The sequence below is a fragment of the Miscanthus floridulus genome, chromosome 12, assembly GCF_019320115.1.
Source record: "Miscanthus floridulus cultivar M001 chromosome 12, ASM1932011v1, whole genome shotgun sequence".
In the NCBI taxonomy this organism is placed as follows: domain Eukaryota; kingdom Viridiplantae; phylum Streptophyta; class Magnoliopsida; order Poales; family Poaceae; genus Miscanthus; species Miscanthus floridulus.
Window position 1 is genome coordinate 66,722,090 of NC_089591.1, and position 21,166 is coordinate 66,743,255.

The following is a 21,166-nucleotide window of genomic DNA, read 5'->3' on the forward strand; positions in this document are numbered from 1 at the left end:
TCCTCCGGAAGAGACCCGAATCGGTCACAGCGCTTTTGGCCACCGCTAAGAAATATGCGGACGCTGACGACGCTAAAAAGATAATCGTTGAAGAAGCAGCAAGGGTTCCACGCTCCGACCACCCTCCACACCGCGACGATTACCGCAGTAATCGTGGTCGGAACGACAATTTTGACCGCCGCAACCAGCGCAACGACTCCCGCGACCACCGTGATCAACGTAATCAGCGGCGCAACCGCCGTGGCGATTACAGAAACAAGCGCGCTCGGGAAGACGACGGCGAGGTCAATACCGTGAAAAAGGGCGGCGGACGTCGTAACTACGAGGACGACTACGCCAAAGCATTAAAGGGGCCCTGCCAGCTCCATCCTAAGTCGAACCACACCATGGAGAATTGCCGCGTCCTCAAGACTATCTACACGCGTCAACAGGCTCCGGATACGTCCGACAAGCCTAACGACGCGGGGGAACAGCGCAACGAGGACAACGACGACGACGATGCAGACCCTCGTCACAAATACGTCAAGCCGACTGATCGCGTACACACCATCATCGGCGGCAAGGTGTCCATCGAAACCAAACGAGAACGCAAGCTGCTCGCCCGCGCTTGCATGAACGTGGCAAACACCGACAACCTTCTCACCGATCCACGGCTTCCTCCGTGGTCTCACCGTGAAATCTACTTCAGCAGGAAGGACCAATGGGCCGCCATACCCGAGCCAGGGCGTTTTCCCCTGGTCCTCGATCCTTGTATCAACAAGGTTCAATTCGACAGGGTACTGATCGACGGCGGCAGCTCCATTGATATACTGTTCAAGAACAGCCTGCCCGCTCTGAAAATAGCCCAGGCAGACCTGAAGCCGTACGAGGCACAGTTCTGGGGCGTTCTCCCCGGACAGAGCTCCACACCTCTCGGGCAGATCACGCTACCTGTGCAGTTTGGGACTCCGGACCACTTCCGCACCGACTACGTCAACTTCGTGGTCGCTGACTTCGACGGCACCTACCATGCTATTCTTGGTCGACCGTCGCTCACCAAGTTCATGGCCATACCTCATTACAGGTATCTGGTGCTCAAGATGCCTACTGAGAAAGGAGTTTTAACCCTCAGGGGCAACGTATACGCAGCTTATACCTGCGAGGACGACAGCTTCAAAATCGCAGAGGCCCACGACCTCTCTATTCGCATGGCCGAGACCATGCTCGACGCCAAGAAGACCCCGGCCGACCACCTGGAGATCCCAGAGCTCGAGGCTCCGCGCAAGAACATCAGATCCAAGGAGCACAAGACGATCCAGCTGGTCGAAGGCGATCCCAGCAAAACGGCCCTTATCGGGGCCGACCTGGATCCCAAATAGGAAGACGCGCTCGTCAGGTTCTTGAGGGGCAATGTGGATGTGTTTGCATGGAAACCTTCCGACATGCCTGGTGTACCTCGGGACTTGATCGAGCACTCCTTAAATGTCAACAGCAAGGCCAAACCAATCAAGCAGAAGCTACGACGGTTCGCTCGCGACAAAAAGGAGGCGATTAGGGTAGAAGTTACGCGGCTTTTGGCAGCCGGATTTATCAAAGAAGTGTATCATCCGGAATGGTTAGCCAACCCGGTTCTTGTACGCAAAAAGAATAATGAATGGAGAATGTGCGTTGATTACACTGATCTCAACAAACACTGCCCTAAGGACCCCTTTGGTTTACCTCGCATAGACGAGGTCGTAGATTCAACCGCCGGTTGCGAGCTGCTTTCCTTTCTCGATTGCTACTCTGGTTATCACCAGATCGCTCTCAAAAAAGACGACCAGATCAAGACATCTTTCATCACGCCTTTCGGCGCCTACTGCTACACGACTATGTCGTTCGGGCTCAAAAACGCCGGTGCTACCTACCAACGCGCTGTACAGGCCTGCCTCAACGACGAGATAAAAGACGGCCTCGTCGAGGCTTATGTCGACGACGTAGTTGTCAAAACCAAGGAAGCTCATACCCTTGTTGACAATCTAGAACGCACCTTCGCAGCCCTTAATACGTTCCAATGGAAATTAAACCCAAAGAAGTGCATCTTTGGTGTCCCTTCTGGCATATTGCTTGGCAACGTCGTCAGTTACGACGGCATACGCCCTAACCCGGAGAAAGTCAAAGCTGTCTTAGACATGAAGCCCCCGAGAAAGGTGAAGGATGTCCAGAAGCTTACCGGCTGCATGGCTGCTCTAAGCCGTTTCATATCAAGGTTAGGAGAAAAAGGACTACCGTTCTTCAAACTGCTCAAAGCGTCCGAGAAGTTTGAGTGGTCGGAGGAAGCAGACGCTGCCTTCACGCAGCTGAAGCAATACCTCACGTCACCTCCGGTACTTACTGCTCCCAGAGAAGACGAAACTCTCCTACTTTACATTGCGGCAACCGATCGGGTGGTTTCCACTACACTGGTGGTCGAGCGCGATGAGCCGGGCCACGCCTACAAGGTACAGCGGCCAATTTATTTCATTAGTGAGGTACTCAACGAATCCAAAACCAGGTACCCACAGATTCAGAAACTGCTCTACGCCATACTGATAACATCCCGAAAGTTGAGACATTACTTCGACGGATATCGTGTGGTAGTCATGACCGAGTATCCTTTGGGGGACATCATTCGCAATAAGGATGCGAACGGGCGCATCGTCAAATGGGCAATGGAGCTATGCCCCCTTTCCTTGGAATTTGCAAGCCGTACTACAATCAAGTCTCAGGCACTCGTCGATTTCATCGTCGAGTGGACAGACTTAAGCACGCCTGCCTCTCCGGGATCCGACGAATATTGGACGATGTACTTCGATGGTTCTCTCAACATTGACGGTGCGGGAGCAGGAGTTCTTTTCGTGTCACCATCCAAGGAGCAGCTCCGATACGTCCTCAGGATTTATTTCCCAGCATCTAATAATGCCGCCGAGTATGAAGCATGCCTGCATGGTCTACGCATTGCGATTGAGCTTGGGGTTAAACGTCTCTATGTCTACGGAGATTCGGCTCTGGTCATCAACCAGCTCAACAAGGACTGGGACACGACCAGTGAAAAGATGGACGCATATTGCAAATCAATAAGAAAGCTGGAAGGCAGGTTCTATGGCATCGAGTACATACACGTGGTCCGGGACAAGAACCAAGCAGCGGATGCGTTGTCAAAGTTAGGATCATCCCGAGCCAAAATCCCACATGGCGTATTCGTCCAGGACCTGTTCACGCCTTCCATTGAAGACGAAGATTCAACGACCAACAAAATTTCAGACCAGCAATTAGTGGCTACGGTTCCGGCGCCGAGCACAGCCGAGCCGCTTCCGACCACTCATGAGCCGGACTGGAGAACACCTTTCATCAAGTACTTGACAGATGGTAGCGGTTATATCGATCGAACAGAAAATGAGCGCCTGATGCGTCGTAGTAAGCAGTATCTGCTCGCCGATGGCAAGTTATGGCGCAAAAACGCTAAGGAGGAAATCTTGATGAAGTGTATAACCCAGGAGGAAGGCGAGCATCTCCTAGACCAAATCCACTCTGGCTCCTGCGGCAACCACGCGGCCTCAAGAACACTGGTCGGTAAGGCTTTCCGAGCAGGGTTCTATTGGCCGTCAGCAGTGGCCGACGCAGAGAAGCTAGTCCGCCGCTGTGAGGGTTGTCAGTTCTTCTCCAAGAGAATCCATGTACCAGCACATGAGATCCAGACGATTCCAGCCTCTTGGCCCTTCGCCTGCTGGGGACTGGACATGATTGGGCCTTTCAAACCAGCTCCTGGGAAATTTACATGTGTCTTCGTGCTAATTGATAAGTTTTCTAAGTGGATAGAATACATGCCTCTGGTACAGGCATCCTCAGAGAAAGCTGTCACATTCCTCGACCAGGTCATCCACCGTTTCGGCGTGCCCAACAGCATCATTACTGATCTAGGTACTCAGTTCACCGAGAACGCTTTTTGGGACTTCTGCGATGAAAGGAGCATAGTTGTAAGATACGTCTCGGTGGCGCATCCTAGAGCTAATGGACAAGTCGAGCGGGCAAATGGCATGATCTTGGACGCATTGAAGAAGAGGATGTATAGAGAAAATGATAAAGCTCCTGGAAGATGGCTCAAAGAGTTACCAGCCGTGGTCTGGGGCCTCCGAACTCAGCCCAGTCGTAACACCGGCGTCTCACCATACTTTATGGTTTACGGCGCTGAGGCAGTCCTCCCACCAGATATAGCTTTCAGATCAGCACGGGTAGAGAACTTCGATGAAGGCAGGGTCAATGAAACACGGGAGCTAGAAGTCAACAGCGCAGAAGAGAAAAGGCTTGATTCCTGCGTACGCACGGCCAAATACCTTGCTGTTTTGCGCAGGTACTACAACAAGAACGTTAAAGAGCGTTTCTTCGTGGTCGGGGACTTAGTCCTGAAGTGGAAGACGAACCAGGCTGGCGTCCACAAACTCGCAACCCCATGGGAGGGACCCTTCATGATCAAGGAAGTCACACGTCCAACGTCTTACAGGTTAGCTCACCTGGACGGCACGGACGTACCAAACTCGTGGCACATCGACAAGCTTAGACGTTTCTATGCTTAACTACTGAGATATGTACTCTACTTACATTTTCGATTTACTTTAATAAAGCAATTATGATTTCTCCGACCACTCTAATGTGTCACTCCGAATTTCATGGTTATTTTAACCTAAGGCAGTACAAGCCGACCACCACTCCTTCTACGGTTTTCGGAGCAGGCCCTGTCTCCGGTTCCTCCCAACACGTGCACGGGATCTGCTCTCTGCGTTGCGGGTGATCGGCAGGTCCCCTCTGGTTTGACTTGTCTGCGTCCACGTATGCACAGGTCATAGTACCTCATACTCCGACCACATGCCAGACTGGGGCCGCACAAACTTTTCAGGATGACGTGTCGAGCAAAACGGTACAACTAAAACAGAGCGTTAACACGTTCCCACTTAGTTACACCGACAAAAAAAAAAAAAATTCAAGCTTAAAGTGCGTTTTGTATAAAACAAATAAGCTTATAATGATATACAGTTACGTTATTACAAGCTTGCCTGAAAAGGCTCAAGTTTACAATAACACAACTATGTCCTCCTTCTACAGCTCTAAGCCTATTACATTGGCTGGTCGGGGCGCATGGCATTTACTGCTCGCCGCCTCCGATACCCTACTCGATTCTAGGGGACTCTAGAGCTAGTCAAGCTGAAGGGGATGGCCCCGCCGGTGCCTGGCTGGTCGAGACCGCAGGCTTCGTTGGTTGGCTTGAAGGTGATGGCATTTCCAGCTGGCTTGTCGATGGCATACCCTGCACAGGTGCTGTCCCACCTCCGCACAGGTTAATATCGCCAATTATCCTTGACGACAAGTCCAGCTGGGCCGTCCGAAGCTCTTCGGCCTTGTCTGGGTCTATCTCCTTCGGGTACCCAGCCTCCAAGCGTTTGAGATCGATCAGGGGGTAGTGAGCACGCACCATGCTTAGCACATGGGCGCCCGTGTACTCACCTGCCTCCTTCACGAAGTCTTGGAACCATCCCCATGCTTGCTTGCATCTCTCGACCAGTCCGAGCTGAGGCGTCCTTAGCTCTTCCTCTGTGAGCGCCGGGTCGATGAGGTCGAGGACGGGCACAATGCCAGTTGCCATTTCTTGGCACCGCTTGCTCCACGTGTCCCGCTCCTCGACGGCCTTAAGGCATTGTGCTTTCCAGTCGTCACGCTCCTTGATCACGGCCTCAAGGTGCCTCTTGGCATTTACTTTCAAAACTGAAAATATTACAAGACATCAAACGTGATGACACGACAAGGCAATGTGGACAGTTGAATGAGCAAGGCGGTCTGGAGTGCTTACTTTTCAGGTCGTCCTTCATTCTGTTAGTGTGGTCTTGGAGTTCCGACTGGCGGCGTTCCAATTTCTCGTTGTCCTCCTTCAGGCGACCACATTCTGCAAGCGCGCGGCTGTTCTCCCCCTGGAGGCGGGTCACTTCAGCTTCTAAACCTGCATTACAGCTATTACTGTCAGGAACAAAAAAAAAAAAAAAAAAAAACACAAGTCCAGCACTTGCTATGATACGGTGAACACTTACATGTTTTCTCCTGCTCTTTGTTTTTGAGCTGGCCGACCAGGTTTTGGTTCTGTGCTTCTTGGTTGGTCCTCTCCTGGTCGGTGGCTTCAAGTTGGCGCCGCAGGCGTTCAACTTCAGCCGTCAGCTCCTTATTGGTCTTCATGACTACTTCTATCTGGTCGAAGCACCTTTTTCGGTACCTCGCAGTTTTCATCACGTCCTGCATACAGACAAGCTACGTCAGACAGCTTGACTACACAACAGGTTTAAGGACTAAAGCCAAATATACCTGGACTTCAGTCACCAGGCGTTTGGCTGCTCGCTCAACTCTTAAGGTTTCCTCGGCCTCTGGGATCTCCTCGTGCATGACCCATTCATCGTTCCGATAGCGCGACACATATACATGTTGTCGTCTATCTTGGGGACGGCCCAGGACTTCTTCCACTTCATCCTCTTCAGCCTCCTGTTCGGGAGGCGGCAGTGGTCCGGAGTTCGCAGACTCCACGACCACCAGGGCTTTCCCACGAGCCGTCGCGTCGGCACCCTTGTCCTGGGCAACTTCTGGCTGCTGCCTCTCGGCTAGATCCAGCTCCTGTGGTGCTGTGGTATCCTCCTCATCGGGGTTTGTGCTCGGAGCACTTATGTTCTGCTCGGGGACTGGCGTCTGGTCGTACGCCTGCCGAGGCCCAGGCAGAGTCCCTTCCATGGGCTCCTCCACGGCTTGTTTCTGTGCAGTTTGTCCCGCCGTTTTTGGAAAGGACGTCCCGCACCCAGCTAGCTGGTCGGGGCTTTCGGTGGACGCCGATCTAATACATTCAGAGACAAATTCATAAGACAATAGCATCCAATGCAAAATGACAAGCTTACATCCAAAATGTATATACTTACAGTTTTGACTTGCGGAAGGATGTGGCGAAGGAACGTCTCCTCGACCGCCCCTGCTCTGCTTGCTCGGCAGTTTCCACCGGGACTTGTTCAACCTCCGGTACGGGCGTCGGAGGATGATGCGGCATGTTCCCTTCGTCTGTGCTCTGTGTTGCCGTGGTCGGTGCTGTGACCACTGCTGGCACAGAGGAGCCACCCTGCTCCGACGGCCCCACCTGCCTTCTCCTCTTTCGGGGGATGAGCCGGAAGATGTCCGCATCCTCTGCTTCGTCGTCCGACTGGGAGATGATGGCTTGGCGTCGTTTGCTGGTAGCCGGACGCTTGCCGGCGGCTCTGGTCGAGGCGTCTTCAACGGTCTCGAGTACCGCCCAGTGAACGTCGTCGGTCCTGGCGCTGGTCTGGGCGGTTGATCCAGTAACTTGCGGCCACTCTACACCGGGGGGAGACGACACAAACACTCCTGCCCGGTCACGGCCATTATACTGAGACGCAAAATGAAGGAAAAAACAGTTATTTTCTTGGTGCAACATGACTTTACAGTTAAAAGGAGGCGTCATTTACCTTTGGGGGAGGGCGAGCCAGCTTGAAGGCGTGTTCAATGGCGTTCAATGCAACATAGTTGGGATCGGCCAGGTTGAATAGCTCTCCAATCCTGGCCTTGATCTCCAGCTTGTCCAGCGGCTCCTTTCTGGTCCTCGTCGGATCAGCGCCTCCTTGGTACTCGAAGCCGGGGTGAATCCTTTTCTGGCACGGCTGAATTCTACGGCTGATGAAGTTGCCGACAACGCTCGGGCCGTCAAGCCTTCCCCATGGAATCAACCCGAGTAGTTCGGCGATCTGCTCCAAGTTGTCGGGCTTCTCCGACCAGCTGCTTTTCTTCTCTGGAATCAGTCCCACATCGCACAGAGTGATGGAGTTTGGCTCTTCACGGATGTAGAACCACTTCTTGTACCACTCGTCCAAAGAGGTGTTCCAGGGGCAGTGCAGGTATTGAGCCTTCATGCCGTCCCGAAGGTTCAGGTAGACGCCGCCGGCGATCTTCGAGCCACCGCTTCCCTTTTTCCGAAGGCAAAACAGGTGGCGAAAGAGGTCGAAATGGGGCTGGAAGCCACCATACGCCTCGCAGAGATGGATGAAGGTAGAGACGAGAAGAATCGAGTTGGGATGCAAATTGCAAATCCCAATCTCGTAGTGCAAACAGAGCCCCTGAAGGAAAGGGTGCACTGGAATCCCAAAACCCCGTTTGAAAAAATCTTCAAAGATCACAATTTCACCTGGTTGTGGATCGGGGAAGCTTTCTCCTTCGGGTGCGCGCCATCCCGCAAGTGCCTTGTTGTGGAGCACTCCCATGGCGACGAGGTCCTCGATGGTTTGCTCGTTGCTCCGCGACTTCCACCATTCCTTCGCCATGACCCCGCCTTTCTTCTGGGCGTCTCTCTTCGCCATTTGTTCGTCCTTACTAAGTGGGTGGATGCGGGAGACCGAGGGGATTGGTGATGATCTTTGGGGAATAGGGTTTGGCAGGAGGAAGAAGAAGGTTGTGGCGGCGGATGACAATGGGGAATGGTGAGGGTAACTTACCAGACCTACATTATATAAAGCAAAAGGGCACCGTCGTTTCGTCCGCCCGAGAATATTGGGAGTCGTGCGCACGCGTCGTGGACGGTTGTTCACACAACCCCGAAATCTGCGCCAATAAACGTGCTCCTTCGATAACAGTGTACGCGCCTCTTCGTTGATGGTGTAAGAGGGCCCACACTGACACACCTCAATACAGGTGTCAACCGACTGTTTGTCAGAAAACAATAAGAAGACAGAATGACGTACTATACCTATTTGTTTTTTTGACCAGACGTGTCAGACTGGACAGACTAGACTTGGCAGAGAGTAGAGAAAAATAAATACACCAAATAATAGTACAAGCAGCGCACGTGATCGTGGATTTGCCTTGACCACTACGGTGCTCGGGGACTGCCCAGACCACTACGGTGCTCGGGGACTGTCCAGACCACCTTTTTTGCTCGAAGGCTGCTTCGACCACGGTTGTGCCCAGGGGACTGCTCCGACCATTACTATATTCAGGAACTGCTATGACCACCGCTGTGTTCGGAGACCCTCCCGACCACTTTTTGGAGTTTTGCTCTCTTCGGCTACATGTGATTTATACTCACATACAGTTGAAAGACATTTATTTGGACCTTGCTACAAGACTCATATTTCGCCTTCCAGCAAGCTCGGGGACTACATCGGTACGATGCACCTGCCGGTGTATTTTGTTTGGCCTGTACGGCAATTGGATTCTTAACTTCAGCAGAATTTCTTTTTTAGACCCTGGCACCACGTGCTTGAGTCACCTACTACCAGGCTCGGGGACTAAGTGGACACACTTCACCTTGCGGTGAATGTGTTTGTGCTTTGAATGGTTATAAGGATTATTAATATGCTCGGGGACTGCCCCGACCACTGTTTGAATAGTGTTTTTCCTTGGCTACATGTGATTTGTACTCACATACAGTTAAGAGACATTTCTTTAGACCTTGCTACAAGGCTCATACCTCGCCTTCCAGCAAGCTCGGGGACTACATCGGTACGATGCACCTGCCGGTGCATCTCGTATCGCCTGTACGACGATTGGGTTCTCAACTAAACTATGAATTTTTTTTAGACCCTGGCACCACGTGCCTACGTCACCTCCTACCAGGCTCGGGGACTAAGTGGGCACACTTCACCTTGCGGTGAATGTGTTTGTTTTTCGACCCCTACGCTTCTGATGTTCAAGAATGCTATGCTTCAAGACCACTTACATTTCTTTTCAGAAATACAAGTGGGCACACTTCTCAGGACAGAAATCTTTTCTTTTTATAAGAGCACCATACATTCTTCGGACAACCTACTTCTCCGGTGATGACGGTGGTCGGAGGCGTCAAGGTTCCAAGCCTCGCTTGTCGGAGAAGGTGAAAATGGCGTGTCGCAGCATAATACATGATGCTCGGGGACTAGCTGTGGGGGTATTAACCCCTATACCCTTACGGCTAAGCTTGGGCTGGCCCGGATCGATGGGTTCAGTCCACCCGAAAAACGACGTGCGGCTCGGTCCACCTGATCGGAGTCCCGCACAAGGAATCAAGACGGATTTGGCGACTAAGCAGGATCCTGGTCGATTAGAATAGGAATCCTTGTCCGGCCACATATGGCAATTGTAACTGACTAGGATTAGTTTCCAGATCTGTAACCCTGCCCCCCGGACTATATAAGGTGGGCAGGGGACCCCTCTAAAAAACATCTCTCATTGACATACAGCAATACAAATCAGACGCAGGACGTAGGTATTACGCCTTCTTGGCGGCCGAACCTGGATAAAACCTCGTGTCTGTCTTGCGTCACCGTCTTGTTTGGGACTTGCGCATCTGTCTGCCGATAATCTACTACCTTGGGCATACCCCTAGGTAGACTGCCGACCATATTTCGTCGACAGTTTTTAATTCCAGATGAGTCATAAAATTAAATGTTTATGGCCCCGTTCGCGTGCCCTTAAACCCGGCTTAATCCGCTTCTTTTTTCATCCGGAACCGTGTTTTCCTCTCACAAATTCCTCAAGATTCCTCTAGAATTCCTCCAAACGAACGGGGCCAAAATAATGAAACCATGCATTGAGAGTGATTATGTTCACATTTCATTTCATTCTAAGTTCTTGAAAACAACGTTAAGAAGCTCTCCACTGAAAATGGCCTCGTGCTGCACCCATCCAAGCATCACGATGGTGGCCACACTTGCGAGTGGTGCATTGACCCGCCCCTCTGCAACACCGGCTCACTAGTCACTGCACTACCTTGGAGAAGCTCATCGCCCTTTTGTGCGTGCCTCGACAACATGCAACTTGGCGATGACAACGACTCCAGACGCCTCTTCTACAACCCTACAAACTCTCGTTTAGAGCCTCTCCCCGCCTCGAGCGCTACTCTTACCACGGATCCCCTTTGTGGCTCCGTGAAGAGTCCTTCCCCTGTATATGGTTAGGGAAGATGGGATGAAAAAAAGAGAACACACGCCGCTGACCGAAGAGTCTCACTTATCATAAAAAAAGTAGATCCTCAAAATTGAGGACTGCTGTTGAAGTAGCATATATTGAGATCTAGAAATGTAAAATAGCCCATTAATTTCTAAATAGAGCTCTAGATCTAGATACTATTGTTGGAGATGCTCAGTCCCAATGAGAGTTTCATTCTCATTGATTAAGGTGACACATCATAAAAATGATGATGCGTCATAGAAATTATAAGGAGAGAGAGGAGGTGAGTTTCGTCCGGATGAAACCCGACATGCACTATTAGTGACGCATTGAAAAATAAATGAAACTCTGCTAAAAGTGTTTTGTTTTATTCGCACGTATTGGACGGGGTGAAACTCCACTGGGAGCACTCCATTTCATAACATCATGCATCATTTAAATATTTGAACCTATGAAACTGTGATACGAATATGTGCAATATATATTTTTATTCATTTATCTACCTCACTTTATTTGAAAACAACATAATGAAACCTAACACTAGAAATGGCCTGAGGGGCTGGAAATAAGGCGGAGTGGGATGATTATAACTATGTTTTAGTTTTATTCCTTTGTTTGGTCGAAGTTAACTATTCTTATTCTGTGTTTGCTCCGAGGATATTGAAAAATAGAATAGAATTGGGTTTTTTTATTAGAAAATAAAATTAATTTTGGTGTAGTGGAATAGCGCCACGTCCTAGGAGGGCACGGAACTGAATTTTACTGCATGATCTTGCCCCAGAAGCCAAGTGCAGTGCTGACGGTGACTGCTGGGTCGCGAGCGGAGGCCGTCTCAGCAATGGTGCACGCGTGGCGGCTCCGGGGGAGACACTTGTAAGTGTCTAGCCGCACTCGCAGGATCAACGTCGCCGGGCGCGAGACAGGTGCAGCCGCTGACGGCTGACGCGCGTGCCACGCGAAAAGGATAAGGATGCGATCCTTCCCCCGGGGGAATGCGGCTGGCCAGGGCGGCCGCAGCACCCGGCAAGGCGGCAAACAAGGATGAACCTGTAGCACAAGCTCCGGACCGCGCGCGAGCGCGAGCAACGGAGCAAGTAGCCTGGATTTTTTCGTGACAGCACAGTCGTCGTTGCTCGTTGGTGACCACCGTGAATCCTTGCTGCTGCTACTCCTCCAAAAGCTGTGGTGCCCGCAAGCTTACAACTGCCGTGTCGCCAGTTTGAGGTACAGTCAGTCCCCTACCGCTACTACCTGCTGGCAGGGATACGGTTGATGCCCAAGGTTCGCAGTAACAGTAACTAACTGGGACACCCTGGGCCCTGGCGAGAACGATGTTAACAGCTTCAAGTACACACCTGCGTCTGACTTGATCTCATCTGCGCTGCCGAACGTGACTATCGCCACCCTTCAACTGCACGCTAAAAGCAAGCTCAAAAGAAACAGCCAAGAGGCCTGTTCTTTTGGCTATGGTTTATCGTAAACGATCATAAATTTTCAGCCGAAACAATATTTTTCTCTCACACAAACCAGTCAACAATACTTCTTCACGAACCAATAACGAAATAAATCAGCCAACCGAACATGCTGCAGTGAAGTACCGTGCCGTGCCAAAGCACGGTAGGACATGCCAGCCCTGGCACCGGCGCTGGCAGGTTGTTGAGTAAAAACGGAGGATCCGAAAAAAGCTGGCACGGGCGCATGGCCCCGCGGGAGACCACAGGAAATAGATACACGCTAGTACTGTAATCCGTTCCTGACTGCTGTATGCGGCTTCTGATAATCCATCCATCCCGCGTCCGGCGTCTCTATCCATTCTCTGTATCTCGCCGACTATTCCACTGCTGGGTGTACTCTTTCCGTCCTAAATAATTATCGTCGTTGGTATACGTACCGTAAATTTGACTCGATTTATAAAAAATACATGCAACATCTATGTCTCTAAATAGATTTATTAAAAAAATTAGATTCAAAAATATTTCCAATGATACTAATTATGTATCATAAATATTAATATTTTAAATATATATTAAGTTAAAGTTGTTTTTCAAGAAGCGAAAACGACAGATATTTGTTGTGAGCCGGCTGATAAACCGGCTGAAGCTGTTTTGTTGTGAGAGAAAAATACTGTAGATTATAGCTGATAAGCCGATTGATAAGTTTAAACGAACAGGCAGTCATCATCTTTGTGTGAGACTGAAGCAAGCTATGTAAAATGAGGTTCAGGACTTAGGGATAATTAAGCAACAATTCCGTTACGAAAATCAAATTTACGAGGTGCAGAGAAACTTTACTGTATGCACGAGTACTGTCTCTTCTCTTAGAGCAACCATAATGTTACAAAAAAGTACTCCATAGATATTAGAATATTGTCTATCAACTAGTTGAAACATTGTAGAGGTAGTCCATAGAGTAGTTTATAAATAAAGGTATCCACAGTTCTATGGATTGTCCATAAGAAATAAACGAATAATTTTTCTCTCCGCGGGCTCTCTCATATGTACTACCTAATCTATATACATTGTGGCAAAAACAATAACTATAGCCCACGGGCACAAAAGCTGCCTATATGAACTGTCCAATCTATATACATTGTGGTTGCTTTTCTACGTATACGGCGTTTAGAGTGATCTACTAGCTCATATAGCTTGATTTCTGATTTCTACCAACATGGAGGTTAGGTAAGAAAAATCAGGGGAAAAATAGCATGCTAGGGATCCGATGGCATCGATGAGACCCATCCTCTTCCTCTCTAGTCCTTTTGTCTACAGAGGAATAAAACTTCCATCTCCTCCATGCTTTCTTTTGTTTTGTTTCGCAGCCTGCAATCTTGTATTTACGGCTTATTTTGGAGACTCGTCCTTAGGGCACCCCTAGTGTATTACGGTATTGAACTGGAGGCTGGGAGTTTGCCAACATTGCTATCATATATATATGACCATAACGTTAAATCGTTCCTTGCGTCACATAACCTCTGCTGCGCTCCCGATGCGTGCATTGCTGACTCCCGTCTTGCAAACGTCCTCCTCTCTTTTCGCGGCACAAATTACTCTCGTCTCCCCTAGTGTGTGATTTCACCGGCATCCATCAATTTTAAAGTTTTTTCTTGGACGACAACGGGCGAGGTCATTTGTGCTTCAAAACATGGGCATGCCTCGTCAGTTTACTTAATAGGCCGTGGCCTACTGCCAACATAACAGTAGGAGTACTAACAGTACTCTTAAAAGGATGCCACGTGAACATGATACAACTACCAAATCACACTGCGTACTACTGCTAGTCTGCTACTGCTTACTGGTGGGCAATCAGAGAGGTCGAGAGCACATGGCTGGTCAGGTTGGTCAGGGACACTCACCGGCCGGAGCCAGTACACTCCCCTCTTCATTCTTGCGTCTCGTTCACTGCTGTCTGGTGTCTGCTGAAGCCTGCTATGCATTTGGACTTTGCATATACTCCCCTCTTCATTCTTGCGTCTCGTTCACTGCTGTCTGGTGTCTGCTGAAGCCTGCAGGCAGCATTTGGACTTTGCATACTGTTCGGCTTTATGTTTCAGCTAGAGTTTATCCGTCAACCAACATTATATTTCTCTCGCAACGAACCAGCTTGAGCCGGTCTTATCAGCCGAACAGGCCGTCGGAGTCAAGTCTGGGGCTACCGCGAGAGCGTCGGGCACCCACTCCCGGCCCCGGGTAAAGCAGACCTTTTCACCGGAAAAGAGAGACGAAGGAAACTAGTACGGAACAAGGGAGGGAGCTCAGCAAACGCTGCGGTTGTTTTGACCTTTTCAGTGTCGCCTTTGGGTGCAGAAGCGACTGTCACCCTGCAGCCTGTTCGGGAGACCGTATCGTATCGTGGATTATTTACTGCTGGTTAGTTTGGTGTGAGAGAAAAACACTATTCCCGGCTGGAAATTTACGATCGTTTACGAGCAAGCGAACATGCTCATGGTCTTTTCCGGTACTGATTGTGCACACCAGTTACCAAAGTCTTCGTTCAGCAGCGTTCTAGTAAGATACTCCCTCAGTTCCTAAAAGAATAGATTTCTAACAAGTTTATAGGACAAATTAACAAACAAGAGAAAAGTTCTTGCTACCTCTTATTAATCTTCTTAACTTTAACTATATTCACCACCTACCGAGAAGTTGAAATAATAAGCTTTAGTGTTTCCAATAATATATTAAATATTGTTGCACCTACTACATCAACTATTGGAGCATCAAGGATAAATGAGTACGTTGATCGCTGGAAACTCCGAGAAAATAAATGGATCTGATGGGTGATGACTGATGAGGGCTTAGAAGTTGATTTATTCATAGACAAATTTTCAGTCTAAAAATATATTCTTTCAGGGTTGTAGGGAGTACTCATTGATTCGATGCTCATGATGACCATGCCACCACAGGGCAATGAGATGAAACACGGTTGTTACTGCATCTTGGTCCTGTGAAAGAAAGCACGTGCACGCCTCCCATCTAACTACTAGCACAAGACGCGTTTAGTAAACAAGGTAAGTCATAAAAAATCCCATATATAGGAATAAAAAACATCCGATCTTTAATTTAGTGGACTCTAATCATTATCACTAATAAAAACCATCAAATCTACTCTATTTTTTAAACAATACTCATCTCTATTATGAAAGATAATTTAAAATACTCACATATATCTATATCTATATCTATATCTATATCTATATCTATATCTATATTGTACCTGAGCAAATTGAGCCCGACCCGAGCCCGGCGGGTTTTAGCCCGCCCACGAACCATACTGGACAGGGCCTGGGCATAGGTCCCGCTGCACAGAAAAAATTTTCTTGGCCTGAACCTAGCCCAAAACACTATTTTTTTTTGCTATTTTACATTGTAAAATGCGCGGGTGGCCCGCCCGGGCCTAGCCCGAGCCCGACCCGAAAAATTAGGCCCGACCTGTTGCCTTTTTCGGTCATGGTGGGATTTTTTTGGCCCGAAATAACCGGCCTTTTTTCGGCCTAGCCCAAACCTAGCCTGACCCACAAAATGCTCAGATCTGATATATATTTATATCTATAACTAATATTAAAGAGCCAAAATTTCTCTCCACCCATTATTCGCCACCTCCTTCTAACTAACTGGTAGTGGAGAGTTGAGAAAACTCGCGTCTAGCCATTAGAAATACAAGGTCCGATTCCGATACGTATTGAGTTGCGGCCTACATATCTCGTATGTGACCCAGACTCATTACCCGCGCTCATACAAGCTAGAACAACTCGCATCTAGCGATGATTACAGAGTTTGAATGTTTGATTCATATATGTATTGGGGTTTCGTTGTAACGTACGGACACGTTTGCTAATTTATATATAAATAGTCATATTTGATGTTATATGAAAAAGAATAATTTAAAGTAATTCTTTAAGTTTGCATCTAAATTATTTAATCGGAGCTATTGACAAAGTGTACTCCCTCCATCCCATAAGTGTCATTCTCGCTTCTCAAGTGGTCAAACACTTTCAAATAACCCCATGAAACTATCCTCCGACTAACCTAATCATTATCTGTAATAGTAACCATTAAATCTACTATATTTTTTAAACAATACTCATCTCTATCATTATGAAAGATAATTTCAAATAACCCCTAAAATTACATTTAAATTACCTATCTCTATCATTAATTTATTATGAAAGATAATTTAAAATACCCACCTAAATTTATATATAAATAGCCATATTTGGTATTACTTCTTAAGTTTATATCTAAATTTAAAGTATATGAAAGATAAAATTTAAGGTAACTTCTTAAGTTTGCATCTAAGTTATCCAATTGGAACATGAAGTCTGTCTATTGACAAAGTGCATACTACCTCCATTTTCTTTTATAAGGCGCATGTGCATATCAAGATCCAAACATTAAAAATCTTTGACCAATAATTTTGCCAATAATTTTTAGTTATTATAACACAAACTTGATATGGTTAGATTTGTAATTAAATCTACTATCAAGTTATCAGAAGTTTATAAATATAAATAATATAAAATAAAATAAATAGGTGATCAAAGTACGTGTAATTTAAAGAGCATGTCATGTCAAGCCGTGTCTTATAGAAGAGAATGGAGTATTAATTTTACCCTTTTCGCTGCCTAGCTCATCCGGCACGAGGCAAGAACGACGAGCAGCCATTTTTGCTGCTGCTGCTGCGGTGCACAACTGCCTGATTGCGTCTCCCGGTCCCATGATGCCGTGTGACCGATAGTGGCAGTGCAGGCCGGCAGATTGGAGCATGGAGCTCTCGGAAATTGGAATCCTTGCTGTGCTACGGTGCTCCTATTGTGGAAAAAAATTGGGTGCACCCCGGGCACACCGAGCTGCTCGTGCTCTCCCCAGCCAGATACACGCCACGTGCACAGGCCTTGCATCGTACGGCATCGCGAAATAACGCTCCGACGGCGGCTAAAACAGAAACGCAACTCGGCTCGTCTACCTTATCCGGCTCAGCTGGAATACAAAACGCAGCGATTGATGTGCCTGTAACCCTAGACCGTGCGGCGGTTGCACGCCATCGCCGTCAAGACGCCCCAATTGATCGTGCCTTGATCCCTAGACCAGTGCGGCGGTTCCACGTCACCACCGTCGTTGCCGATTCCATGGATGAACCAGCAGCCACCATGGCAAGCGTTGGAGCCCTAGAAGACCTGATGCCATCTTCTTCAGTCATGGAGGATTCACGTGCACTAGGAATTGATGCTATTGGTGGTGGTCATCTTGAAGAAGAACAACGACTATCACAGGTCAGTTATCTGATTAGATCTTTGTGCCTTTTCTTCTATGTTGTTTGATTTCTGACATATAGTGTCCATATTTCACAGAACACCATGTCAATTGCCATGGAAGTAGAGACCATCGGCACCATTTCACAAACATCTGGATCAGTGGAGATTGAAGGACCTCATGAGGTACAAAAATAATTAATAAAGTTACATAATATATATGTACAGGATATATGATATTTTGTTTATTTTTAGTACACCTTTAATTGAAAATCTATATGTATAGGAGGTGGTTCATAGAGCTGGGCAAAATTTCATCGCTCCTGTAGTTGGAATGACATTTGAATCTGAGGAAAAGGCTTATGACATGTACAACACCTATGCCGGCAAGGTTGGGTTTAGTGTTAGAAAAAGCAAGATGAAGCGTCGCCAAGATGGTAGTATAAGTCAGAAATACATAGTTTGCAGTAGCGAAGGACATCGAAAAAATGAGTCATCAGAAAAGGACATTACAAGGACGGGTTGTGAAGCTCGTGTTCAGTTTAGTATCTCCAAAGATGGGATTTGGACGGTGCAAAAGGTCGTAGAACAGCACAATCATTATCTTGCTAGTCCAAATAAGGCACACAAGCTGAGGTCCCAACGACAGGTTATAGAGGCCGACAGGAAATTAATTGGGCAAATCCGGGAAGCTGGAATGAAGCCAGCACAAGTTTATGAGTTCATGAAGGAGTTTTATGGAGGGGAAGAGAATGTACCATTTGCTAAGATGGATTGCAATAATGAGATTGGTCGCGAGCGCACACAGTACTTAGAAGCCAATGATGCACAAACACTATCTGAATATCTGAGAAATAAACAGTTAGAGGATCCTACATTTTTTTATGCATTTCAGGTAGACAAGGAAGATGGTCGTATAGCAAATTTCTTTTGGGCAGATGGTCAGTCTATCATGGATTACAAATGCTTTGGTGATGCTGTGACATTTGACACCACCTTTAAAACTAATAAGTTTGAAATGCCTTTTGCTCCGATTCTTGGCTGCAACCATCACAAGCAAACAATAATTTTTGGGTGTGCACTTCTATTTAATGAAACTATTGAATCATTTGTTTGGCTTTTTGAAACCTTTCTAACGGCAATGTCAGGACAGCACCCTAGCACAATTTTTACAGATCAAGACGCGGCTATGGCAGGGGCGCTTGCTTATGTATTCTCAAATACAAGCCACCGTCTTTGTTTATGGCATATTTGCTTAAATGCTGCTAAACATCTTAGTCATGTAATTCATGAGTCGGATAAGAAAGGTAACAAGTTACTAACAGATTTCAAAAATTGTGTGTACGAAGACAGGTCAGAGGCTTACTTCATAGAGAAATGGCATGAATTGTTGGCTAAATACAATCTTGGGAATAACTCTTGGATGGCAAACCTGTATGATTTGAGGGCAAAATGGGCTGCAGTATATCGTGACTCTTTTACAGCAGACATGAACTCGACCCAGAGGAGTGAAGGTATGAATAATGTTTTCAAGAAACGATTTCGTAGGAGACTTGGTCTTTCGGAACTCCTTGTAGAATGTGAGAAGGTTGCGGTTAGTCTCCGTGCAAATGAGTTGGATGCTGATTTTCAGTCACGCCGAAAGAGCCCAGTTACATACAGTCCAAATCTGCCTATGTTGATTACTGCATCTGATTCATATACTAGGAGAATATATTCGGAGTTTGAGGAAGAATTTAAGAGGCAGTTTACATTGTCTTGTGATTTCCTGGAAGCTGCGGGGACAAACAAAACATTCTTTGTTAAGTATATGCAGTCTGACCGTGGAGCAACAGTAGTATTGAACACTGAAGATTCCACCATTAGATGCTCTTGTCGGAGGTTTGAATCCATAGGTATGTATACTATTTACATTTCAATTTATACATTGTAAGCTGTAATATGGGTTGTTTAAATTGGAAACTACCATACATCGTACAGGTTTATTGTGTAAGCATGCTCTTAGAGTCTTCAATACAAATGGAGTATACAATTTGCCATCGCAATATATCCTGCCTAGATGGACCAACTATGCCAAAAGTGGATTTTATATTGAGAAACAAGTAACTAAGACGAGAGATTTGAAAACACATGCAGCACTTATATCTCGACAGGCCACATCTCTTGCATTGAAGTGTTCTCGGTCAAAAGAACTTCTTGATAAATTGCAGAAAGCCATACATAACTTGAACCTGGAAGCAGATACTTATCTAAGTGAGATGCATGAAAAATCTAATGAGGTTCCTCCAATTCCAAATGAAAATGTCAAGCAACCATTAAATGGAGTAATATCTTTTAGAATTCCTGAAGTAATAAAGGGACCAAAGAATACACGTTTTAAAAATGCTGTTGAAAAGAAGGCAGGGAAGAAGAAGAAGGGTGGTCAGAAAAAAGGTATTGATCTGCCCACTGTTTTAAATATTGTATTATCATATTGTATTATCATATATATGCTTCATTGTAGGTGAAAATCTGGAAAATAACGATGTAGAAGAAGGGCCATCTTCAGCCATGGATGCTCCTTTCGTGCAAGCTGGATATGCTACTTCCACAATGCCACAATTCAGTTTACTTGCTGATCCTTCTGCAATGGCTGCTCCATACATACTAGGAGGATACACATGTCTCTTAATCGGAGTTGATCAAGATGCTACACTGCAAACAACTGTTAGGAAGTTACATTTTGATGGAGTGCAAGAATAATAAATCTATGTAACTTTGCTCTTTTGCTGTTAGGAAGTCTCTTTTGCTCAGATAGGAGCCTTACACACTTTGCTCTCAATAGGAGCCTGTTTACAACAATGCATTTCAGAGAATCTATGAGATTATTAAGACATCCATTCTACTGCTGATTTCAAAACATCCAAATATATTTCAGATAAAAATCACATTTTACATTTTACAAGTATCAATGAACTATATACTGATACAATTGTTGACAATCTGTCGGTCCTATCCAAACATCTACATTCATCTACATTCAAAGCCCTAGGGATATATTAGTACTAAATCGACGCACAGACCACTTTTTGTATGAGTACAATCGATCTGAGCTAGTGAGAACTTCAGCTTGAGAGAACTTCAGCTTGAGTGGCTGTTCAGAGCCTGATGCATCGATTCAGTGCACAGGCTTCTTGTCCCAGCCATGGACTTGCTCCAAGCTGCAAATACAGTGGCCAAAACGTCTTTAAGAAATAAATTCTTCAACCATTTGTCAAATGTATCACGCTGCAGCACCTACATGAACTGCACGCCTATCAACAAGTTATTTTCTACCAGCGAATGCTCCCCACATCACTTTCTCATCCATCTTTTACATTTTTTTAGACTATAGCGTGTAGCTAGTAGACATCATCAGGTAGACATGACCTCAGGAGCCTTCAGGACTTGGACAATGGTTCCCCGGCCAAGAACGACGGGAACATCCTGAATGCT

General features: G+C 47.0%; 1 protein-coding gene across 1 annotated transcript; it reads left to right on the forward strand.

The window, feature by feature from the left end:
- The first annotated feature begins 18,026 nt into the window (after positions 1 to 18,026).
- LOC136496028 (protein FAR1-RELATED SEQUENCE 5-like) lies at positions 18,027 to 20,434 on the forward strand. Its single transcript, XM_066491775.1, has 3 exons — positions 18,027 to 19,587; positions 19,673 to 20,125; positions 20,196 to 20,434. Exons 1-3 carry the CDS (start codon positions 18,027 to 18,029, stop codon positions 20,432 to 20,434), a joined length of 2,253 nt encoding a protein of 750 aa, XP_066347872.1.
- The last annotated feature ends 732 nt before the right edge of the window (positions 20,435 to 21,166 follow it).